This window comes from Vulpes vulpes, chromosome 12 (assembly GCF_048418805.1).
Source record: "Vulpes vulpes isolate BD-2025 chromosome 12, VulVul3, whole genome shotgun sequence".
Taxonomy (NCBI): Eukaryota; Metazoa; Chordata; class Mammalia; order Carnivora; family Canidae; genus Vulpes; species Vulpes vulpes.
The window spans coordinates 176,583,418-176,609,343 of record NC_132791.1 but is presented as its reverse complement, the minus strand read 5'-3'; the positions used below and the strand labels follow the sequence as shown (position 1 = coordinate 176,609,343).

The 25,926-nt window shown below is 43.0% G+C and overlaps 2 protein-coding genes across 3 annotated transcripts; one reads left to right on the top strand and one right to left on the bottom strand.

Moving 5' to 3' along the window:
- Positions 1-346: 346 nt before the first annotated feature.
- Positions 347-15,464, bottom strand: KARS1 (lysyl-tRNA synthetase 1). 2 transcript variants are annotated; one of them, XM_025993074.2, is made up of 15 exons: positions 15,333-15,464; positions 12,682-12,861; positions 10,929-11,088; positions 9,805-9,970; positions 6,968-7,061; positions 6,228-6,414; positions 6,020-6,145; positions 4,992-5,111; positions 3,891-4,053; positions 3,623-3,796; positions 3,377-3,462; positions 2,782-2,867; positions 2,008-2,134; positions 1,155-1,298; positions 347-631 (listed from the first exon to the last, which is right to left on the bottom strand). In XM_025993074.2, exons 2-15 carry the CDS (start codon positions 12,825-12,827, stop codon positions 533-535), a joined length of 1,878 nt encoding a protein of 625 aa, XP_025848859.2. In that variant the 5' UTR covers positions 12,828-12,861; positions 15,333-15,464; the 3' UTR covers positions 347-532. The 2 variants fall into 2 exon arrangements, with proteins under 2 accessions (XP_025848859.2, XP_025848860.2); XM_025993075.2 differs by lacking the exon at positions 12,682-12,861 and having other exon boundaries at positions 15,333-15,460.
- A 163-nt stretch (positions 15,465-15,627) lies between these two features.
- On the top strand, positions 15,628-23,486 carry TERF2IP (TERF2 interacting protein). Its single transcript, XM_025993076.2, has 3 exons — positions 15,628-16,318; positions 20,970-21,094; positions 22,296-23,486. Exons 1-3 carry the CDS (start codon positions 15,628-15,630, stop codon positions 22,698-22,700), a joined length of 1,221 nt encoding a protein of 406 aa, XP_025848861.1. The 3' UTR covers positions 22,701-23,486.
- Positions 23,487-25,926: the final 2,440 nt, after the last annotated feature.

The window sequence follows — 25,926 nt, the reverse complement described above, 5'->3', positions numbered from 1 at the left end:
GCGAGGGGTGGAGATGCTCAACACTCTCTGAAGTTAATTCCCAGTGAGGAGATTCTGCGCGCCCACATCATTGTAACGGCTACAGAAATGACAACTTGCTGGGACACTTGCAGGTTTTGCTGAGATGCAAAAGACAAGTCCTTCCTGGTAGGACTCCTCCCTGGTTTCCCCCAGCTGCTTCATGTGTTCACTGCTGTCCCCAATCCATTAGCACAATGCCTGGTACAGGGCAGACATTAATATGAATTTGTTGAATGAATAAAGTGGTATAATCCTAAACATTCACTAGACCAGCTGTCTGAGTAAAAGCTGACATTCCACAGTAAACACAGTCATAAGACGAGAGTAGAGACAAATGGTTTATTTGGGAACAAGAAGTAAAAAGGAATTTTTAATTCCTCTTCTCTATTCTCGTAGCTGAACTGAACTGTGATCGTCAAATGGACAGCAACACACGAGAACTCCCCTGCAGTCCTTGAACTTGTGCAAGATGCAGAGAGGCCTGAGTTACAGGACTTGCAGTGATCCTTTTCTAGACAGAAGTGCCAGCTGTTGTGCTCTGTAATGTTTCAGGGGTAGCTCCACTGTCTTTCTTGTCTTCGGGTTTCATGGCAGGAAATAGAAGTACTTCCTGCAGGAGAGAAAACACACTTTGAGGTGAGAAGCACGCTCTTTTTCATAGCTATTCACTCATTCTTTTTGCTTTTGGTTATTGTTGCCACTCAAATCCAGAGATCTAGGTTTCTATTTCAACTCAGTCCCTTCCAATTATAGAGGATGGAAAAGATGAGTGAGAACAGAGATTCTCTTAGTGTAGGATTTCCCTATGTATAACAATGGGAGTAACAACAGTTTCTACATCTCATAGGACTGACCTAAGTAAGGAAATAACACAGAAATAACACATGGAGAGGACGTAGCATGTTCCTCGGATCATCAAGAAATGCAAAAAATGAGTATTCTTTCTGCCTCAGGTAGAAAACCCCCAAATCCCATCAGATCAGATGCCCTGACTGTCCTGTGGAGTTGTGTGTTGCTCTCTGCCTGGTCCTCCTTTCATCCCAAAGCCCCTTCTTCCTTCTCCCGGCCTGCCATCTCCTTCCTCCAAGAATGGAGCTCTCCAGGGCAGTGTGTGCCAGAGGGCCACCACGTACCTTGATGTTATTGGAGTCTGTGAGAAACATGGTGACACGGTCAATGCCCATGCCCCAGCCAGCGGTGGGGGGTAGCCCGTATTCCAGAGCAGTGCAGAAGTTCTCATCTATGAACATGGCTTCATCGTCGCCAGCAGCTTTGGCCTAAAGAGAACCAAACGGTGACACTAGTCCAGGCTGTGCTGTCTCTCAGTGTCTGAGTGAGCATGTCAGCACGTTCATAGGGATGACCATTCTGGGGATGCTATGGACACCCAGTACTTCTTGGGAACTGGTTTCCCAGTAACTTCAGGATGGAGCTATTTCTTTCAAATTCAAGGTCAGGGCTGGTGAGCCCCACTTGGGAACACATGCGAATTTCTGTGAAATGAAAATACCTCCAGTGCCCCAGGCTCTATAAGTCCAGTGAGACAGATTTTTTGGAGACTGAGGATTCCCAAGAGTCTTTTCCTCATTTCCTGAAACTACACATCCGTGGCAGTGCTGGTGCGGGCAGCTTTGTCTTCACTAATCTCCCTGCCTCTCATCCCCAAGCCACCTTAATAAATGTACCATTTAAGAAAAATGATGTTCTCGTTATGCAGATGTACTTTTAATGCAAGCATCACACTCCCCACACAGAAAAAAATCATGCCTAACTCCTCCATGTGGAAATTCTAGGGCCCAAACCAGCCAAGTTCTCCATCTGGAAAGGTGACTTCCTCCAGTGAAGCTCATGGCTTTAACCTTCATCTCTGCTGAAGTCACCAAGAGATGCAGACAATGACAGAGACCTGGGTTCAGGCTACACTGTCTAAGGAGTAGGTACATGAGGCAACACAATGCCTTTGCTTCCCACCCTACACTTCCTTACCTTAGCCTGTTCTTCAAATAGCTGCCGCTGCCGCACAGGGTCGTTGAGCTCGGTATAGGCGTTGCAGATTTCCTTCTTCATGACAAACAGCTCAAAGCGCTCAGTCAGACCCTCTTTAGAGCGGTGCCTGGGGACAGGAGCCCAAAGGGGAGGGCTGAATATACAGGTTCACCATAACATCTGTTACAAATGCAAGAGTTCCTGAATTCTAGCTGACTCATATGTGTTGTACATTGAGACCTGAGGCCCGTGATGCATTCTGGCACCAAATCATTTGGTACGGTAGTGAGGAGGGTGAGAGCCACAAAAGCTTTGATCATCTTCACAGCACACCTGTGTGGGAAACGGTTGTACTGAACCATACCTCCTATACTCATGCTCTTCTGTGCCCCGTCACACTGACTCCGGGCTGCCCATATGACTTGCTTTGGCCAACTGGACCTCAGCAGAGGCTTGATATATGTTTGCACATTGGGGTTTGTTCTTTTGGACTCCTTCCTCTTGGAACCTAGCTACTATGTAAGGAAGCCCAGGCTACACTGCCAGAGAGAGGCTACATGAGGAAGCTGTGGAGCACGAGAACCCCTGTGGAGAAGAAACAAGGTGCCTGAGTTCCTAGTTACAGCCACTTGAATTACCTTAGCTACCTAGCTACCACTCTGTAGAGCAGAAAGACTACCCGATGAACCCACAAATTTGAGAATTGTTTCATACCACTAAATTATAAAGTTCTTACACAGCAATAGGTAACTGAAATACCATGTTTTATCTTACCATTTAGCCAAAGGGCTCATTATCTGCGGGTGATCACAGATGAATGTAGGATTGATGCATGTCGTTTCCAGGAACTCCCCGACAAGCTTAAGGAGAAAGCAGAGCTGGAGATCCTTTCTGAATGGCATTTTGATTGTCCCAGTCTTGGAGGAGGACTCCACTCCTACCTACTACCTGATGCTATAGGGGTTTATTCTAAGCTTCTCCATGGCTGGTAAGCTTTAACTGAGATTACTTAACTACTTGGCACAGAGCTTAGTAGAATAGGAATTTAAAACTTGTTAATTCTCTTATTTCTCTCATTAGGGCTTTCCCGAGAGGCTGCAGAAGTTGGTGCTCCACAGTGGAGTTCACCTTCATAGGGAACAGGGGTCTGATTACCACCAGAGAGGGCATGTACTTAAAGAGCATGGTCTGGGGACACCTGGGTGGCTTAGCGGTTGAGCGTCTGCCTTTGGCTCAGGGCGTGATCCTGGGATCTAGGATGGAGTCCCGCATCGGGCTCCCTGTGAGGAGCGTGCTTCTCCCTCTGTGTCTCTCATGAATAAATAAATCAATCTTTAAGAAAAAAAAAAAAAAAGGCACAGTCTGTCACCTTATCAAGAAGCCTGGCTGTGGTCCGAGGTGGAGGGCATTCAACAGCTCTTGCTAGACAGATGTCATCAAGAATTTTGCGAGTTTCTGTAATACAAATGTACAAGTTAGAACAGAAGACATCATACTATCGCAGCAAGAAAGTATAATTCAAAAAGAATACTGTGGGAAATTCTAGCCCTGACCTCAGCCAATTCAGGGTTGAAAAGGATGAAGGGCTGTTCCATGGAGGAATGCATCACTTTACCTTCAGTTTCAAAGAGCTTAGTTTCTGGCAGCTTCACCCCCAAGGCCTTCTCAAGCTCTTCTACCATGCTGATTCTCCGGAAGGGTGGGGTGAAGTCAATCTCATAGGCTTCACCCTCTGGGCCATCTGGATGGTATATGACCTTGTAACTGCCCATAATGTGCTTCACCATCCCTGGGGAAGAAATCTGTCATTTAAAGAGGACCCAAAAGCAGCACACCAGTCCTTCAGGCATATGTGAAAGACAAAGGAAAACAGAAGATATTACCTGAAATCATCTTCTCTGTGATTTCCATGAGATCATGATAGTCTGCGTAGGCCATGTAGAACTCACAGGTGGTGAACTCAGGATTGTGAGTCAAATCAATTCCTTCATTCCGGAACTGGCGTCCAATTTCATAAACCCGGTCAATGCCACCAACCACCAGTATCTAATAACACACAGCCAAGGTCATGACAGCTAATTTTAATGGCTTTGGAAAGTTTGTCTACAAAAGCTAATTTAGTTTTCATAGCTCAGGCATGTTTTCAGATCTCCAACCAACTGCTGAATACCCTACTCCCTTTAGACCTTTGTAGTGGATAGTCCTCATTCATTCTGGTTGCCCAGGACCTCTGAATACTCGTTTATTGGGATAGCACTTCATCTTGTGAGTATGAGCCCCCCCAAGAAAAAAGCCTCTTTTGCGATTAGGATACAGGCATGTAACCCAAGCTCCCCACTAGTCAGACATGCCCACGCAACTTTTGAAAGCCATGATAGAAGGCGTAACTATTGCAGAATTCCTTCTGGTGAAGGGAGCCAGAGACATCTAGCTTTTAAGAAGTTAACTGCAAGGATCCTAATGGCAATGACCTGTGCCTAGAGCCAGGGTTACGAGGCTGTTTTAGCTGTCCCTAGTGGAAAAGATCCGAGCCATGGGAACAGCCCAGATAGGCATGAAAATCATTCCTAATTTCATGGTCTCCAACCATGATTCTCTGATCCTCCTGGGAATTGTTAAGCTTCCTTATATATTTGAATACATCATTCTTGTGCTTAAACTAATTATAACAGGTTCTGTTGTCTGCAATTAAGAACCATGAATGACATTCTTCAGTATTTACTCTGGTCACTTACAGATGTTTATTGCTAACTTCTAGACAGAGATCAACCTTTTCTATAAAAGACTAAAATCAGATCTAATCCAAGGAGGACTTTAAACATACAATGTAAGAGCCACAGGAGGACTCACGGGCCTGACAGATTAGAATACTCTCCTGGCTATTCTTCCCTTTCTGTTCCTCTTATTTCTAACTGCAGCTCTTTAGGCAGTGCATTTTCAGACTTCTGCTTCTGTAAGGAACAGGGTATCCACTTACTGATTACCTTATGGTAGAGTTCTGGAGCAATCCTCATGTATAAATTCATGTCCAGCTCATTGTGGTAGGTGATGAAAGGCTTGGCCACAGCTCCCCCAGGGATGATGTTCATCATGGGAGTTTCAATCTAAATGACAGGGAGAAACATTTAGTCTTTAGATAAGAGGTTGTAAAACCAGAGGCCTTGGGGCTGGCTCAGGTTTTGTATGGATAAATGGTCTAAGCCTGTTATAGCACCAAATGAAAGTTAAGTCTAACTGACATGTTCAGGTGCTTGACAGAAAAGTATAGACGGCCTGATTTTCCAGAAGCATCTCAATTTCTATTAATACCAAACACTATTAACATAGTACCAATAAACTTTCACATTATAAATTAAAATTTCAATAAATATTTTAAATTGAACTTATATTTTTTGACTTAGTTATTATAGACATGCAAAAGGCTTCAGAATACAGTAAGAGGAAAGAAAAAAAAGGCCCATCAGAATACACATAATGGGAATTTATGTTGAAAGCAAAAAACCCTTCCAAAACATTTACACATGTACCTCATCTGCAACATGCTTAGGTATGTATATACGTTTTCATACAAAATAGTGTGAAAGAAATACATATCAAACTTAAGTTCGGGGAATGAAGTTGGAAAATATGAAAGGAGACTTTCAGTTTCTTTGAATTTGTTTTACAATAGCATGCATTTACCTTTCTTATACAATTATTTTTTTTTTAGTGCTACAAAAAAGCAAAATGAAAAAAAAAAAAAAAAGGCAAAATGAGTTGCTCACACACACCGAATGGAGCACCATTAGTGTGCAGACAGCCCTACATTTTGTCCATTATCTCAGAATTCAGGTCTTGCCTTCTTAATCAGGGCACTGAAAAAATAAGATGGAACAAAAACACTGTCCAGAAAGGGACTTTTTGTTGGGCATGAATGATAAGGACACAGGGCATGGGAAAGGGAAAAGAAGTAGTGAGAGGTAGGCATAACAGGGCTACTAGCTCATCATGTTAGGTAGGGACTCTCCCTCACCTCTAGGAATCCCAACTCATCCAAGAAACTCCTTATGTATGTGATGATCTTAGAGCGGATAATAAATTTCTGCCTCACAAAGTCATTCAGGATCAAGTCCAAGTATCTCTGACGATACCGTGTTTCCTAAACCAAAAGCAATAGACAGAAATTACTGGTAAGTCTGATTCAATACCATGATAACAGCAAGGATGCCACAGGAACTTACCTTGTCTTTGAGGCCAAAGTGGAGATGAGGTAACATATGCAAGCAAGGAGACAGCAGTGTGATCTCGTAGGGAATGATGCTCAGCTCACCCTTCTTGGTTTTCCCAGGATTTCCCTTAACTCCAATTATGTCTCCCCGACGTAGTTTGTTATTGATGTGAATAAATTCTTCTTCTGATTTATAATTCCTTAGTGAAAATAAAATGTATTTCAGTATACAATATTCCAAATTAAAACTGACCAGTTTTTTTTTTAAATCTGATCGATTGATTCATTTATTTATAGAGAGGGAAGGGAAGGGGGAGAGAGAGTTTTAAGTAGGCTCATGCTGAGCCCCACATGGGGTTCAATCTCATAACCCTGAGATAGGACCTGAGCTGAAATCAAGAGATGGATGCTTAACTGACTGAAACCCAGGCACCTCCCACTGGTTTAGTTTTTAAAACTGACCTCTGGAATCCTTACCAAACTGCTGATGCCTATTTAGTGTGTGCCTGGGAAGAGTCTCAGATTCTTCTGTCAACTTCTGAAGGGTTATATTCACCTGTAATGGCTGCACAACCTGAGAGCTGTTATTTTCTAGGTGACCAGATGGCTGTTTTATTCTTTTCAGCTATACTCAACATAGCCTACATTTAACTTTAAATACCAACAGGAAAGGGAGACCACATGGGCCTTTGTCCCCAGTCATGTTGCTCTGGGCCAATCTGGAAAGGCCTGCAACAAGGCACTTCTACATACCTGGAATTGGCCATGACTTGCAACTTGACCCCTTCTCCTCGAAGGTCATAGAAGATGAGCTTTCCCCCAGAAGCTCTTTTGGCATGTATCCTACCTAGAAAAAGAACAAAAATACTGACCAATAGAACCAGAAGCCATTTCATGGTATCAGTGTTAGAATAAGTTCCTTCTGCATTGTTTATGTCTGGGTAGAATTTCCTATGAACACAGGCCAGAACAATTTGATTTCACCCTGAGAGTTAAGCCCAATCTCTTTCTTCATGATCCTCATTAAATCTCTTAAAGATGTGCAGGAAGACCCGGCTTTAAATACCCTAGAAGATGGCTGTGTTGGTGGCAGCATAGTTTTTGGATCTACCTCCATCCTCACGTAAAAACAGAAAACAGAACTAGACGGACAAGGCCAAAAAGCTACGGACGAAATATGCAAAAAATTACATGGGAAGATATTCCTAGGAATCCCAATACAAGCAATGGGGGCAAACCAGGAAGAACCCTCAATCCATCTCTTGATTTCAACCTCCATATGGGAAAAAGCTTTAGGGAGCAATGGGGTGTCTGAGGGGTCTGAGAACTGAAAATTTCCAGAAAAGCCATAGGTAGTCACTGGAAAATATGGCAGCTAATTGGAGGATGGCAGCTGAACCCAGAAAGGGATCTGTCCACTGCCAGTATAGGGAGCTGCGGCTGCACGAGGTCTAATGGGCTGAAGCCCTTCAAGGCAGCCCCAGAAACATGCTAAATGTAACAGCCAGGGCTTCCTTGTAGGACAAGGCCCACAAAACTGAAAAAAAAATCAGGAAAACATAGATGAAGGGAAGAGAAGGTCCAATGAAAGTGAGGAAGAGAAAGAGAACCTGGAAATCTCAGAAAGCAAGGTGCTGTAATTCTGAACACTGCAGAAAACTAAAGAAGAGGAAGCTCAGCAAAGCTGGAAAAGCTAAGCTAAGCTTCCATTTAACATTCAGGAAAACTAATTTCACATAAAAATAAACAAAAGTATTGAGGCCAAATACTAGTTATTAAATAAAAAAGCACTTGGGACAGACAAGCTCAGAATAAACAAACAATTCTATTTCACAATGAGCTGAAAGATATTAAGAAAATGACAGAAAACAAAAACCCCCGCAAATAAGAACCACTGAAAAACTAAGAAATGATAGGACACACATAAAAAAAAAAAAAAAAAATCAGGGGATCCCTGGGTGGCGCAGCGGTTCGGCGCCTGCCTTTGGCCCAGGGCGCGATCCTGGAGACCCGGGATCGAATCCCACATCGGGCTCCCGGTGCATGGAGCCTGCTTCTCCCTCTGCCTGTGTCTCTGCCTCTCTCTCTCTCTCTCTGTGACTATCATAAATAAAAAAAAAATAAATAAATAAAAAATAAAAAAAAAATCAGAAATAAAGTAAGTCACTTCAGAAAGACTTAAACTAGAAGAAAATAAGAGTAAATACAATAATGCCTTAAGAAAAACCAAGCTGGGAAGAATAAAATTTAAATATTAAAGTACAAAGAGAGAAAAAAGGGTTTGAGAAAAAGTGAAAAATACTGAAAAGAAGGAAAGATCCAACATACAGATATAAGAAGTCCCAAAAGAAAACCAAAGCAAAAATAGAATTCTAAAAAATTTTATTTAAGAAAAACTTCCTGAAAGACTTGAAAATACCTATTAGAAGGACACACTGTGTACTGAGAATACGGAGTCAGAATGACTAACACCAAGACATATTTTGGTAAAAGTACTAGGCTTGAACCTTTGGGCATTTAGATATTGGCAGAGATATTTGGGTAGTTGGAGTTATGGGTAATTAAACTTTTCTCTCTCTCGTTTTTTTTTTTTTTTAAGATTTTATTATGTATTCATGAGGGAGAGACAGACAGACAGACAGACACACACACACAGGCGGAGGGAGAAGCAGGCTCCATGTAGGTAGCCTGACATGGGACTCGATCCCGGGTCTCCAGGATCACACCCTGGGCTGAAGGCAGAACTAAATCACTGAGCCACTTGGGCTGCCCTCTCTCTGTTTTTTTGAATGTTCTAAATTTTATATAATTAATAGTTCCATTATTTTTGGGGGAAGAGGCAAATAAAGGATTTTTTTTTTTTTTGAAGATTTTATTTAGAGAGAGAGAACGCCCCTGAGTAAGGGAAGGAGTAGAGGGAGAGAGACTCTCCAGCAGATTAAGTGCTGAGTGCAGAGTCTGACACAGGGCTTGATCCCAGGACCCTGAGATCATGACCTGAACCAAAAGTAAGAGTTGGATGCTTATCTGAGTCACCCAGGTGCCACAAGACATCCCAAAGACGTTTTTAGAGTATCCTCTATGCCCAAAGTGGGGCCTGAACCCACAACCCTGAGATCAAGAGTTGCATGCTCTATGGACTGAGCCAGGCACCCCAGACTTTTTTTTTTTAATCAAGGAAAAGATCCCATGCAACTCCAAATAACTACAACTCCAAAATAACCACGCTCTAGAAATATAGTCTCAAGGCAAAACATTCCTAGGCCACAGGTGGAAATTTTTAGGAGCATGGGGCCATGGCTCCCACTGGTAAGGGAAGTCTTCAAAAAGGACTATGAACTAGCAGCATCAGGTCAGGAGCTCCCCCTCAGAGAAGGCCCCTTCCTCTGCCGCATCATCTTATCTAGAATGCAATCTCCTATCTTAGGGCTGCTCAACTTTCTGTGAATGGGTGTACTTGCACTGTCCCTCGTGAAGTAGCCTCAGACACAGACTACTTGGAAAGCAAGACCACCACAGACCTTCCTTTGTGCTACTGGAGAGGCCTGTCTGCTGTGGGAGCTCAGCAAACTGCCAGGGAGTCCTCCTACCTGCCACTTTTAAGGTGATGTCAGTCAGGTGGTCCCCAGGCTGCAGGTGACCATACTCTTCGATGAAATGAGTGAGCGAGATGTCAACATGGAACTTGTGCGGGTATGGGTCTTCCCCATTGATTTTCAGTTGGTGGATTGCTTGGCTGCGTATCTTGAAGTATTGCTATTTAAAAAAAAAAAAAAGAAAAAAAAAAAGGCCTTTCAGAAGTTGACCCTGGTCAGACCAGCAGCCCATCTAGCCGAGTACTGTATTTTGCCCTAGAATGGCCCCAAAACGTTGAGGTTTCCTTAACTGGGCCCTCCACAACTTTGAAATCTCAGGATTTGGTATCGAGTGAGATTTGCGTGTAAACTATGCAGTGGCCAAATCCATAGGTGGAAATGAAGGCCGAATTCTGAAATGCAAGATTCAATGAAAAGGCAGAATTAGGAATTCTGCCTAAAACGTTAAGTTTAATTTATACAGGTGGCCTTGGTTACCATTTTTGAGGATGCATCTACATGGTGAGTTATCTTTTTTCCTACTTTCCTACCCCTGGCTACACATAAGACCTTTCCCCAAGACAGGCCTCTGGGGCTTGTAGGATATAAAAAAGGAATAGTCTAAGCACACTTTTTCTGATGCAACCACTCAACTCTGCTGTTGTAGCATGAAAGCATCCTTAAACATATGTAAGCAAATGGACGTGGCTGTGCTCCAACACAATTTTATTTTCAAAATCAGGGAGGACGGATAAGATGAAAGGCAAGGAAAGATGAATCTGGCCTATGGAATGCAGTTTGCCAATCTCTGGTCCAAAGTAAACCCTAGCTAGCCAATCTTTAGGGAGACAACTTCTCTGGATTTGCTAAGGGCCAGCTAGTTTCAAGGAAGATTTATCAGTCACTTAGAAGTCCAGGATTCTCCCAAATGCCTGTTAAGAAAATGTTAATGCCCTGTGTCTTTAACAAGATGGAGTAGCAGCACCCCCCTCAGCTCCCCCTCACCCATTTGCAGTGACCCAGGGCTCACTGCTTATTCCAGCTCCTCTGTATCTTCTTAGTCACTGGCCCCAAGGAATTGGCCTGTCTCATCAGACACTTTCCCATGCCCAGCCAGAGAGGTGGTCCAGGGGACTTACATTTGGGTCTAGACTCTCCTCCTCAGCACCCACATCATTATCAGTGGTGTGGTTGGTGGCAGCAGTAGTGGCCTGGCTTAGCTGTTTTTCACTGAGCTCCTTCTGCTTGGCTTCCTTCTCTGCAATTTTCTTCTCAGCTTTTAGGCGCCTCTTTAGCTCACTGTTGGGAAGATACAAACGTTCAATGTGAGAGTCCTATGTTCTGCCCCATAACCACTTATCAAAAATATGAACAGCCTCGGGGTGGGGGGGTGGGGATGCTCTTGCCTGGTTCCACCCCTGCTAGTCTCTTAGTCAACTTAGTATAGGTGACTGAGACAAAGGAAAAGTAAGCTTCAATTAAAGATGTGAAAGATCTTTCTCAGCCTCTGCTTTCCAGAGTGAGATCCCAAATAAAATCAAGATACCTTAGGGCAAAGAAAAACCAAATCAGGCAACATCTCCAGCTGTGTCTGCCACCCTTCTCTACATCTCTCCAAGGAATAGGTTAGTTTGGGTAGGGCAGGTAGGGGAGAGGTGGCTTTCCAGAGTTCAAGGAGACACATCACTGACAACCTCTCGCTCAGCACTGGTCAATGCATTGACAATGGCTCTCCGTATTGGTCTCTCTCTATGGGAGCTTGACTTTGACAACAAATTGGGTAGAATAGTGTATAAACCAGCACAGCACAGCATAACATCTCTGGAGTCAGACTGCCTAGGACTAACTGACATATCTGCCTAGTAATTATATGACCTTGGACAAGTGACTTCTCATCTGTAAAATGGAAAGAACAGAAAACACTCTCCTCTCCGAATGTTGTGAGGACTGAGAAAATGTATGTAGAGATGACCCTCCCCTTAGCATTTAATAAACACACAAATATGAGTTATTCTAAGTATCCTTCACTATTTTAAACACTTGATTCTCTATACCCAGGACAGAAATCTTTGATACATTTCTGGCCAAATCCTTCACTATCCACACACTGATCTGAAATCTTGCTATCTGAACCCAGAAACCAAACAGATTTGCATAGAGTACCTCAGTATTCAAATAGAATTGATCATTCTTTCAAACTACCAATGCTAATTTAATCAAATATTATATCATAATGAACCATGGCAAATGATACCAAGTCATCCTCACACATTATCTGCCTTTAGGGCACATTCTTAATTCTCAGTATGAATTTAGAGTAACTCAATTAAAAAAGTAAATTGGTGATTTGAAATAATCATTTTTAAGTAAGAAGACTGATCGCGAGGGCTTCAAAGTAGGTGTCTCTGTATGTAATCTGTCTTGTAACAGTTGTGAAAACAATCATTCCAGAACACGTTACGCCTACTGTGCTGTGATTCAGTCTGTAAGCATCAGAGCCTACTTGGTTCTTCCTAGTATTAACATAAAAAAACAACTAGGTGTTGCTCTTTAAATCGGCTTAATCCTAAGGAAAATCCAAAAAGGTCCTAGAGATAGAACAAAGACTAGAAACCAAATTAACCTCAGGAGAAACCAAGTCCAGAAAGACAGGAAAGGGAAGATAATGTTTGTTCTCAGCACTGGTCTAATGAAGGATCCACAAGTCATCTTAAGGATCTAGAGTGAGAAACTGAATTTATTAAAGAGAAAATGAGAAACAACTGGTTTTGGTAGTAGGGCTCTGTTTCCTTAGCAACAAGTTCAAAGACTTAGCCAGAGGCTTAACAGGTAAGGACATAGTAAGGGAAGGATTCTTGCTCCCAGAGCAACAATGAACGTAAGGGCACCAACCTTCTTTTATCAGAAAGTGGCTTGTCCTTGTGAAGCGCTGTGAAAGGAGCAAGTTGACACAGTCGCAGCTCCCTCTGCCCCCACTGTGCCCAGGAGGTTTGGCGCAGGGCCCCCCTAACAAGCCTTATGGCAGCTTGCGTCAACATGGCAGAACACCTCGGAACTAATGATCACCACCACCTAACAGGAAACAGAGATGTGGTGTCAGATGGGACGAGACAGTATATATACACCAACCAGCACTCCGACTCTTATCGGTGAGGGGCGGGGGCAGGCTGCACAATCTTTCAGGGTTCCTTCAAGAACCTCTTAACTGACAACAACCCTGTAACACTCACTGTGCTGCAACTCTGACAACGTTCTGTCCTCACTATAATAAGAGAGTGGACATCTGGGTCAAAACTCAAAAGCAAGATGATCAATGATTTATAGGTAGAGATGATCACAACAATCTAGAAAATAGGGAGATGGGCCCCGAGGCAGTGTTTCTGAAGCCCCTGACATATGGCTTCTATCTTGGAGATGAAATACCTGGCCACCAAGATGGCAATGGGAAGCATATGAAATGTCACTGTCAATTGCAAACTCTAGATGAAGGGAAAAGCCAGCCACACAAGAGCACACCTGAGACAAAGATAAGCCTTGTTTGAGCTCTAGGAACAAGGAGGAAAGAACTTCAGGAATGGTCCTGGACTACATTAATTTGACCTTTCATTTGGGAATGAGTCATCTGGCAGGAAGCCCATCTGTTTTTAAACTTGGGAGAAAATAACTGGCATCCTATGGTGCCATCATTACAGATGCAGGAAGTCCCAAGAACAATTAAGATACAGAAGGAAACATTAATCATTCAAAAATTATTTTACTTCCTGGTCACTAGAGGAATATAGATTAAGAGCAGATTCTTTTAGACAATGTGAGGAAGTAAGGTGCAGGCTGTGCAAAGAGCATGAGCTGTTGAGTTCTGGACTTGGTTTTAGATCTCTGCTCCAGAGCTAAATCAGCAACAGATTCACTTTCACTATGCATGCTTCAGCAATGCATTTAGTCACCTAGAGCCTAAATGGACATTAATACTTTCCTTGCAAGGAAAGGATACCTATGTCTATGTCAATAAATAAAATCTTAAAAAAATAATATAAAATTCGATTACAGTTGACACCTGCACCTTACTTTGCAAGGTCCATTTAAATGCAGATTTTTTTTTGGGGGGGGGGGGATAAATACAGTATAGAAGCGTAAATCCATTTTCTCTTGATTTTCTTAAACATTCTTTTCTTTAGCTTAATTGTAAGAATACAGTATGTCTGTAACATACAAACCACATGTTAATTGACTATTTATGCTATTGATAAGGCTTCCAGTGAACGGTTGGCTATTAGAAAAAACAATGACTGGTTAAGTGTGTATTCCATCAGGGTTCAGCAAAAGAGCTGAGCCCCAATGTGCTAAGGCAGCCATTATTTGTAAAGAACGAACTTTTCTCCTATGTCTCTGGAATGGTACTAGTTATTAACCATCATTGGGAATGCTAAGAAAACAAAACATTGCCTGGATTCTGTGCTTCAATTGAAGAACCCTGATTGAGAGGGAATGTGTGTATATAGGTACACATGTACACACACACACAGACACACACACAGACACACTCAGGAATACAGGACATAGCCGTTTAAAGGGAAGCTAGGGATCCCTGGGTGGCTCAGCGGTTTAGCGCCTGCCTTTGGCCCAGAGCGCGATCCTGGAGTCCCGGGATGGAGTCCCATGTCAGGCTCCCGGCATGGAGCCTGCTTCTCACTCCTCCTGTGTCTCTGCCTCTCTCTCTCTTTCTCTCTGTCTGTGTCTATCATAAATAAATAAGTAAATAAATAAACAAATAAGTCTTAAAAAAAGATAAAGCGAAGCTTTTTTTTTTTTTTTTTTTTTTTATTAAGATTATATTTGGGACGCCTGGGTGGCTCAGCGGTTAGGCGCCTGCCTTTGGCTCAGGGCGTGATTCTGAGATCGGGGATCGAGTCCCTCATTCGGCTCCAGGAGGGGAGCCTGCTTCTCCCTCTGCCTGTTCAACCGCTGAGCCACCCAGGCGTTCCGGGAGGCTAATCTTGATATATTTCCCTTCACACTCCAAGGACCCTACCGCCAGACATCGGTCACTTACTTAATACTCAGAGATCCTTGCAATAACCCATAATGACAGGTGCACAACACAGTTTTAGAAAGGATCTATTTAATACATAAGATTCAGAATAGCCAAAGGTGAGGGTAAGGAAAATCTGAAGGTCTTTAGGAAAAGCGCAGGTATTTCGCATCTAACATTTCTCCAAATGGTAGCGAGGCGTGGCTCGATAATGAAAGAACTTTTTTTTTTTTTTCCCTCAGAGAGAGAAGAAAAGGAGTAAATTTCGCTTTTCTCTAGTCCATTTTCATTCCTCCTAACTCCAGGAATAGACGACAGGACCCCGCCAGAGCCGGACCCCAGGGCAACCTGGGGGATGTAGTTTCGGGGTGTAGCGGCTACGTCCCGGCGTGGCCGTACCCACGAGAGCCGGTAGGAAGGCCTCAGGCATGGCCACCTCAGTAGGAGCCTCCAGGCGCTTCCTAGTCCGGACTGTCCGGCCGCAAAGACCTTCATGACTCGCGGCGACACTTACTTTTTGCTCAGTTTTGGCTCGCCGGCGTCCACTTTCACCTCAGCGCCCTGCACCGCAGCCATCTTTCCCGAGGGCCCGACCTGAAAGGGATGAGGGTCGCGCAGTAATTTCCAGGTCACGGCCGGAAGCCCCGCCTCTTCCGAGAGGAGGGGGCGGGCACTCCTCGCGCGCTGCGGCTGCGCAGGCGCAGGGCGGGGCTCCGCGGCCGCGGCGTCGGGAGCCGAACTTGGTTGTGTTTTGCTCTGTGCGTCAGAACCGCGTTTGGGTGCCGCTCTCCTGGTGCCTGGCGTTAGCTATGGCGGAGGCGATGGATTTGGGCAAAGACCCCAACGGGCCCACCCATTCCTCGACTCTGTTCGTGAGGGAAGATGGCAGTTCCATGTCCTTCTACGTGCGGCCCAGCCCGGCCAAGCGCCGGCTCTCGACGCTCATCCTGCACGGCGGCGGCACCCTGTGCCGGGTGCAGGAGCCCGGGGCCGTGCTGCTGGCCCAGCCCGGGGAGGCGGCGGCCGAGGCCTCGGGCGACTTCATCTCCACGCAGTACATCCTGGACTGTGTGGAGCGCAACGAGAGGCTCGACCTGGAGGCCTATCGGCTGGGCTCGGCGGCCGGCCAGGCCCCGGAGACGAAGCCCGGGGCCCAGGCCGAGGGGAGCGCCGCCACCGCCGCCGCCGCCGCCGCCGCGCAGCCCGAGCCGCAGCCGCTCGCGGGTCGCATCGCCTTCACGGACGCAGACGACGTGGCCATCTTGACGTACGTGAAGGAAAATGCCCGCTCGCCCAGCTCCGTCACCGGCACCGCCTTGTGGAAGGCGATGGAGAAAAGCTCTCTGACCGAGCACTCCTGGCAGTCTCTGAAGGACCGCTACCTCAAGCACTTGCGGGGCCAGGAGCATAAGTACCTGCTGGGGGACGCCCCCGTGAGCCCCTCCTCCCAGAAACTCAAGCGGAAAGCTGAGCAGGATCCCGAGGCCGCCGATAGCGGGGGTGAGGCGTCGGCCGCGGACGCGGGACTTCCGCTGCACCTGTGCGGGTGGGGGCGGGGCGCCTTCCCCTCTCTCGGGCGTCCATGTTGGCGCGTCTGGGAGCGTCGCCCGGACCTCCCCTCCCCTTTAGACATCCGGGTAAAATTGCACCATTTTCTACTCGCACTTTGGTTGTATTTTTCCAGTAACTAGGGGATTGACATGGCTTGATGCTCGAAAGATACAAAAGGCTATATAGAGATCCCCACCCCGCCCCCAGTCCTACCTACCAGCTACCCAGTTTTCTTCCCCAGGGACACTGTGTCGTTCACCAGCTTCTAGGGTGTCTTTTCCAGAGACTCGTTTTAAAAAAAAAAAAAATTTCTGTGCAGATAGATTGAGTATAAGCCTTGTGAAAGGCATGCCAGACCAGCTCATATTTTCACGTTTCGGCGTCTATGCGTATTCACAGAAGGTTTCGTCAGTTGGAATGGTTTTCCAGGTCTTGCTCAGGTGAAGTGAGTTTTTAATGCAGTTGACTTGAACGTGGGGGTTCAGGTGTGGTTAGGACTTAGCAGATGCTTCACTTTTGATGTAACCGCTATTGAGAGCTTAAGCTGGTAGACCCTTTTGTTTAAAGAAGCCTATCACCCTCCCTCATCCCCTTCCCCTTTCCCTGTGTGGCTGGCTATTCCATATAAGAGTTCAAGTCTGGGGCGTTCAGTCTGTTTTTCCTGTTCAGCATGCTTAGTAGGAATTTTGTTTTTGGTAAAAGTGACATTTCAGATTCATTCATTCAACAGATATTTGAGTGCCAGACACTGTTATCCTGCTGGGATATAACAATAAATAAAAGTCCCTGCGGTCATGGAGCTTAACATGCTAGCTGGGCAGTGGTAAGTGCTATAGGGAAAAATACAATCAAGGTAAGGGCTGGGGTGGAGGTTGTTTTTTTACAGCGTGACAAAGGAACATCACTACCTAAGCTGATATTTGAGCAGAGACCACAGGAAAGAGCAAGCCAGGTGGTTACCTGAGGAAGTGTTTCAGGCAGAGGGAATATTAAATGCAAAGACCTGGAGGTGGGAATATAGCTGGTGTGTTCTTGGAGCAGCAAAGACCAGTGTGGCTAGAATGGAGTAATAAGCAAGAGGGAGAATTTTGGGAGAGAAGACAAGGCTATGTGTAGGGTAAAGTAGATCATGTAGAGCTTTGCTTTTAAATTGCTAGTGTTGGGACTACAGGCAGGCCAGTTGGAACTTTGGAGAAAATTAAGCTGGATTCACCCTACTCTTAATATTTTGATAATCAGATATTTAATTGTAAAAATTAAAATCCTAAAATGACTAAGAAAATATGGATAAGGGGTGCCTGGCTGGCTCAGCCATAGAGCATTTGAGTCTTGATCTCAGGGTTGTAGATTTGAGCTCTATCTTGGGCATAGATATTACTTAAAAAAAAATTAAAGGAAATATGGATGAGTATGTTTTTTAATTGTTATTGTTTATTGATCTTTTTAAAAAATTGAATTACAATTGGCATACAATTTTAGTTTCAAGTATGCAACCTAGGGATTCTACATTTGCATACATTGCAAACTGATTACCACAGAAAGTCAGGTTACTCTCACCAAACAAGTTAATACGATATCATTGATTGTATTCCTTGTACTGTGTACATTATAACTCCGTGATGTATTTATATTATGCCTGGAAGTTTGTACCTCTTTACCCCTTTCACCCATTTAGCTGCCCTGCATCCCCCATGCCAACTGTCTTCATCCCTGTTCTCTGTATCTGTGAGGTCAGGTTTTGTTTTGTTTGGTTGGTTTTTTAAATCCACTTATGAGTGAAATCACATGGTATTTGCCTTTCTCTGACATACTTCACTAGTATGATATCCTCTGGGTTCATCTGTGTTGTTGTAAGTGGCAAAATTTCGTTTTGGGTTTTTTTTTTGTTTCATGGCTGAGTAGTATTCCAGGGTGTGTGTGTGTACGTGTGTACACAACACATTTGAATCCATTCATCCATCGACGGACACTTGGGTTGTTGCCATATCTTGGTTTTTATGAATAATGGTGCTTTGAACATAAGGTTGCATGTATCTTTTCACATTAGTGTTTTTTTTTTTTTTTTTTTAAGATTTTATTTATTCATGAGAGACAGAGAAAGAGAGGCAGAGACATAGGCAGAGAGAGAAGCAGGCTCCATGCGGGGAGCCCAATGTGGGACTTGATCCCGGGCCTCCAGGACTATGCACGAGGCCAGGCCGAAGGCAGGCACTAAACCGCTGAGCCATCCAGGGATCCCCTGTTTTTCATTTTCTTCGGACACCTTAAAGTGATATTACTAGGTCATATGGTGGTTCTATTTTTAATTTTTTATAAGAGCCTCAGTACTGTTTTCTATAGTGGCTGCACCAGTTTACACTCTCACCAACAGTGCACAAGGGTTCGTTTTCTTCACATCTTGTCCAATACTTGTCATTTCTTGTCTCTTTGATAATAGCCATTCTGACAGGTGTGAGGTGATACTTCATTGTGGTTTACATTTGCATTTCACTGATGATTAGTGATGTTGAGCATCTTCTGTGTGCTTCTTGGCCATTTGTGTGCTCTCTCTGGAAAAATCTTTATTCAGATCTTCTGCTTATTCTTTAATTGGAACTTTTTAATTGAGTTGGATCCATTCTTTATTGTGGATATTAACCTCTTATTGGATGTATGATTTGGAGATGTTTTCTCCCATTCAATAGGTTGCCTTGAATATACTATTTAATATTTGCATGGTCCCAAAAGCAAAAAGATTAACAAAGAATTTTACATATTTGATTACTTGAAATTAAAAACTTCTCATGATAAAGTCAGCAAACTGGAAAAATATTTTCAATATACTGCAACACAGTTTCCTTAATGTTCAGAGACCTTGGAGAAGTCCTTGAGAATAAAAACTAGTAGAACAGTGAACAAAAGAGATGGAACAAGAAGTTTTCAGAAAAGGAAATAAATGGCCAATAAGCAAATGCAGAATATTGTTATTAAGTAAAAGTAATTTGGACCCTGATTAGAGGATGCTATAAACCATGCTTGGACTTCTGACATGTGGAAACTTAAGTAACAAATGTGTGTAGTAGTATTTTTCAGGAAAGTAAATCAGAATAAGGGAATGTATTTTGTTAATCAGATTGACAAAAATTGAAATGGGTAATATCTAGAGATACTGGGTAAAATACACGTTACATAAAATTTGCCATTTTAACTTTAAATTTTCAGCTTGGTGACATTAAGTACATTGACATTGTCATGTAGCCATCACCACCATCAATCTCCAGAACTTTTTCTTTTTCTAAAACTAAAACTCTGTACCCATTAAGCACTGACTCCCTTTGTTCTTCCTTAGCCTCTGACAACCACCATTCTACTTTTTGTCTTTATGAATTTGGTCTGTCTACCTCATGTAAGTGGAATCATGTATTTGTCTTTTTATGATTGGCTTATTTCATTTAGTAGAGTGTCTTCAGGGTTCATCCATGTTGTAGCATGTGTCTGAATTTCCTTCCTTTTTAAAGCTGAATAGTATTCCAGTGCATGTATAGACCATGTTTTGTTTATCTGGTTTTCCATTAATAGACATTTAGGTTGTTTCCATATCTTGGCTGTTGTGAAGAATGCTACTATGAATATGGGTGTGGTAATACCTTTTTGAGACCCTAGTTTCATTTTTTTGTGAGTATATATTCAGAAGTGGAATTGCTGGATTATATGGTAATTTTATGTTTAGTATTTTGAGGGACCACCGTACTATTTTCCAGTTATGTATTTTAGTACATACGCAAGTAGTGTAACCACCACCTAAATCAGGATACAGAACAGTTCCATCACAAACATCTTTCTCCTGCCCCTTAGTAGTTTTTTTTTTTTTTTTTTTTAAGTGGAAAAGAACAGAATTAAATCTTCCCAGAACAAAGAGTAAAAGAGAAACAAGAGGAGTTTCAGGAGGTCCCCCTTTCTGTAGATGGTAGTGGATTGTGGTGTGCCCTCTACATCTGTTTTCAGCAGCTGGGAGAGCTGTCCCAAAGTCTTGTCATCTTAGGACAGCTAGCATTTAGGGGCTAATCTATGGGGAGTTCTGTCTTGGCTCCCTCACCCCAACTTGGTCAGTTCGGAAGGGCTCCTAGATCCACACTTCCCCATGGTTTCAGCTGAGGCTTTGATGGAGCTTTTTCACAGCTCAGCTTCTCTCTCTGCCCACTCCCACTTTGTTCTCAACAGGAATTTTCCCAGGAGTGCACCCTACCAAGCACCTTAATCTCCATTTCACAGTCTGCTTCCCAGAGAACCCAATTTATGGCACAATTTTGTTAATTTGAATAATTTATAAATACAAAGCAAAATTGAATGACACTTGAGTTTATTTTACATATTAGAACCTAGAAAAAAATAGCACTATTTGGATAGTACAACCTTTTAGAAGCAAGAGTAGAAATTTTTGAGTATGCATGTCATGTTTTTCATATCCTTCTGATCAAAAACCAATGTCTTATAACAGGAAAAAAAAAAAAAAAAAGCCCAGACTCACTTCTGGCTCAGAGCTCACACTGAGCATGTACTTTATTTTCAGTTTCTGCCGAAGAGGCTAATTCTAAACTGACGTTGTTCTTCTCTTTAATAGAACCACAGAATAAGAGAACTCCAGAATTACCTGAAGAAGAATATGTAAAGGAAGAGATCAAGGAGAATGATGAAGCAGTCAAAAAGATGCTTGTAGAAGCTACTCGGGAGTTTGAGGAGATTGTGGTATGTTGACTAGATTTAACTTATTTTCCCTACTTCCATTCTTCTTTAAAATTGGTTATCACATTTATTCTTTTATTCATCTAAGACCTAGCAAGGTAAGAGGTGGGGGAGAAGGAGAATAGAAAGTGGACTGATTTTGGTTTCAGGCGTAGGTTTTAGGTTTTGGTAGGAAAACTTAAGGGGAGAGGGAGAAAAATTGGGGAGAATTGTTTTTAACAGTATAAGCATCCCATTTCAAGTACTCTGTTCTCAGTTTAAGGTTTTCAAAGTAAGACTGTGAATTTATCTTTTAAAAATATTTTAAGCTTCTCAGGAAAAACGCATTTTTTTTTTTTAAGATTTATTTATTTATTTACTTATGAGAGAGAGAGAGAGAGAGAGAGGCAGAGACACAGGAGTAGGGAGAAGCCGGCTCCATTCCGGGAGCCCGACGTGGGACTCAATCCCGGGACTCCAGTATTGCACCCTGGGCCAAAGGCAGGCACCAAACCGCCGAGCCACCCAGGGACCCCCCCCCCCCCCCGAAAAACGCAATTTTTAAAAGAGATTGATTTTTTTTGTAACAAGCAAGTTTAGCCTTTTGTGTACTTAGGTTGGTTTTGGGATTTTTTTTTTATAATGCCTCCATATTTGACCTTCTGACACTGTTGGGATCTCATATTTAGTCATAGTTACAGAGAAAGGTAGGAGCTGTAAGATAGGCTTAATTTAAAAGAAAGTCGAAAGTATATGTATATATCTTCTCCAAGGAAAAGGATCTTGTAAATTAATTTTTCTTATTAACATAAAGGAAAATGGTTAGGCCTCACGATAAAACAGTAACATAATTTAAAATGCTGTAATTGGTGAGTGAAGGAATGCATAAGTATTAGCAGAATTTCATGATTGTTGCTTTTGTAATCCTTTATATTTTATATTTGGTCTATTACCTATAAACTTTCAAATGCAAACATGTTCCACATAGGTTTCTTCTCACATAACATGTTTTGTAATGTGCTTAAATGTAGTACAGCATGGAGGCTCTGGCATACTTGTACAATTAAGTGTTTTGAGTACTTCTGGAAGGCATTGGTGTAGGCACAGGGGATGTAAGTGATGAGCAAAAGAGATAAAATTCCTGCCCCAATGAGAGTAGACGTCTCAGGAGTAAGTGTTTGGGAACTGATCATTAGGAACTGATCATATTCATCACTGTCTCTAGGTTGATGAGAGCCCTGATTTTGAAATACACATAACAATGTGTGATGATGATCCACCCACACCTGAGGAAGACTCTGAGACACAGCCTGATGAGGACGAGGAAGAAGAAGAAGAAGAAAAAGTTTCTCCACCAGAGGTTGGAGCTGCTATTAAGATCATCCGGCAGTTAATGGAAAAGTTTAACTTGGATCTGTCAACAGTAACACAGGCTTTCCTAAAAAATAGTGGTGAGCTGGAGGCTACTTCCTCCTTTTTAGAGTCTGGTCAGAGGGCTGATGGGTATCCCATTTGGTCACGACAGGATGACTTAGATTTGCAAAAAGATGATGAGGATGCTCGAGATGCATTGGTCAAAAAATTTGGTGCCCAGAATGTAGCTCGGAGGATTGAATTCCGAAAGAAATAATTGGCAAAATAATGAGAAAAGAAAAACGGTGTAGAGATTTGTACGTTGGAACTGACACTTGTCTTCTGACCAATGCTGCCATTGCTTTGTGAGTCTTAGGTTTTGTAGCCAAGCAGAGTTGCATAGGAGGCTAAAAATAAAAGATATTGGATATATTTAGAGCTATCCCTGGCAGTTATCAGTGTTTATGAAAGGAAAATCTAAACCAGAAGGAGGTTGGTTTATGTAGTGGTAATCCTTTTCTGAATGGAACTGTTGCTATATCGTTTCAGGAGCTAGTGACAAAGTCAAAGGAGGAAGATTAAGAGATCAGTCTTTTCAGGCAGTATAAGTAAAGAGCTTCCTGTTCTTTGGTAGAAGCTCTTCTAGATTGGGTAGATTCCAAATAAAGAATTTAGAAATGTGGAAAGTTTTAATTACAAGGCCTTGAACACAGACTTCCCTAAACCCTTGCAACCCCTAGTGAATTCTGATTTCTAGACTGCTTGGAAAATCCCGTATTCCCTTCGCTAACTTAATATTTGGGGACCCTGCTCCTTGGCTGTTCTTTTCTTCCAGTCTTTGTCAGTCGTACGTGTGGCACGTGTTTCTTTACCTATGACCCAGTTTTGTTTAAAACACAAAATCGTAGAGAAACTTAAGTCTTACTCAGTTACTAGTAATGTGTTTTTATTTATTGAAAATTGTTTGTGCTAAGGATTGTGTTAGATTTACAAATTAGTGGATTGATTCCTCTTTGTTGTGTTGCTTTCATTGTTGAAAATAAATAGAACTTTGAGTCTCTAAGTGTTTTTCTTTGTATTCCAAAACCTTGATTAAAGGAAAAAAAAAAAAAAAAACCATGGAGGAGGAACTGATATCTTTGGGCTCTCATTTGGGTCAATAATGAACAAAGTGGTTTCATTTTAGAAATAGTAGCTACTAGAAAGATGCTAGTTCTTCTGGATGGAGCAGAGAGATCTGCATCAAAGATCTTTTACCATGAGAGATGGTAAAACACTAAACTGCTGAGTGCCAAAGAGAGAAACCAATCAGGAACCATCAGGTGTATAACAGAAGGTGTTGGTGCTCCACCTGTATTCTCTGGACACTCAATGTCCAGCAAGTGCCAACAGGAGTCCTACTGCAAGTGCCTGCTTGAAGCTTTCCATCTGCTTGGAATACTGTGGAGTCAATGCCTCTGGCAATGGTTTTCGGCTCATGGCAGATGAGAATTAGAGGGTGCAGACCCACTTTCCTTGCTGTCCAGAAAAATGACACAACTGTAGCCTCCCAAGTGGGATAATGGCATCCATGCCATCTTTTTGCGGTCCCCAGTAGAAACAAGCATAATGGCCCATAGTGGTAATCTGTGTGCACATGTGCCCTACGTAGGCTTCCTTTCCTTGTTTCACATCTGTACTTCCCTAATAAGTACATCCTGAAATTGTCAGTTACACACAAATTCTTAGAGTCTGATTCTGGGGGAACCCAGCCTAAATCATTTTGCCCTTTTCTTTAGTATGTTGAAAGCACACAACTGCTCCCAGTACCTAGCTCACTCCAGGAGTAATTGTTAAATAGGTTTTGGGAAGGATTGGGTAGTGGGCTTTTGTTTAAAATGTGTTCTCCATGGGATCCCTGGGTGGCGCAGCGGTTTGGCGCCTGCCTTTGGCCCAGGGCGCAATCCTGGAGACCCGGGACCAAATCCCACGTCGGGCTCCCGGTGCATGGAGCCTGCTTCTCCCTCCGCCTGTGTCTCTGCCTCTCTCTCTCTCTCTCTGTGACTATCCTAAATAAATAAAAATAAAAAAATAAAAATAAAAAAAAAATAAAATGTGTTCTCCAGGGATGCCTGGGTGGCTCAGTTAAGTGTCTGACTCTTGATTTCTGCCCAGGTCATGATCTCAGGGTTGTGAGGTCGTATACCATGTTGGACCCTGTGCTCAGCACAGAGTCTGCTTAAAATTTTCCTCTCCCTCTGGCCTTCTCTCCCTCCTGACTTGTGCTTTCATGTGCACACACTTGCTGTCTCTCAAAAATAAATGTGTTCTCCAGTCAGATCTGACTCTAGGATAGTTGAAAATCAGTACTTTAGGTCTGAAATGGAGGTATCATTTAGGATATTTATACCTTAGCAAAGTTAATACCCCCTTTATAGGGCTAGAAATTTCAGTTTTGTCAAAGCATGTGCAAAAGGGTCTGATTCATTCTACCTAGACTCCCAAAAGATGTGTAAACCAAAGCACTCCTTATAAACCAGTAACTTTTCAAATACCTGTTTTAGGCTGGGAGGTATATGTTGGGAAACTATCAGAAGTATTTTGGGGAGCACAAATCTAAGCAAGGAAGATGGGTTGAGTTTTGATAGTTAATGGCATTGAGCTTATGGCTGCATCTGCTCCAAATCAAGTCCTAAAGTCAGGATACCTCTCCCTTGAGCTGCCAAATTCTTTATGAGATGGGTGCTCTGGGAAACCTTATTTCATAATCTAAATTTTAGCTCGTGAATTCTGGGCCTTCCTTACTATTCCCTCTATATCCCTGCAGTTCAGCTTTTGAAATTTTCTAAGCCTTAAATAACTTGTATACCTTCATTAGTGTCAGAAACATTTCTCTTTGTAAACTGCAACAGTGGGCTATGCTCTTGGTATTCAGTTTTCCTTTGTTCCCTGTCCCTTTTAAGCAGAAACGGTTGCATCTTAAAAGTTTTAGCTGCTGCTTGAATCGTTGAGATCTCTTGTTTTGGTCTAATGCTGTTTGCTGGATCATGTGTTCCCTCTGCCTATATCCATAAGTTGTATTTAATTGCTTGTAACAGAAAACCTAAAGGACTTCAAACAATAAGGAAATTGGGATTATATATTCTATGTATAACCAGAAGTCCTAAGGTAGGTAGCCTCAGGGTTCTTTTTATTTTTTCTGCTCTGCTATCCCTAGCTTGTCTTGTAGGCTGCTTCCTTCACGGTCAGAAGTTGGCTGCTACAATAACAGCAGGAGTGGGACAGTTTCCTTCTCTGTGTCTCCTTTATTGCCAGGCAACCGTTCTCAGAAGCCCCTAGGCTTCTCATTGGCCAGAATTTTTTTTTTTTTTTAAGATTGTATTTATTCATGAGAGACAGAGAGGCAGAGACACAGGCAGAGGGAGAAGCAGGCTCCGTGGAAGGAACCCGATGCGGGACTTGATCCCGGGACTCTAGGAACATGCCTTGAGCTGAAGGCAGCTGCTCACCTGCCAAGTCCCCCA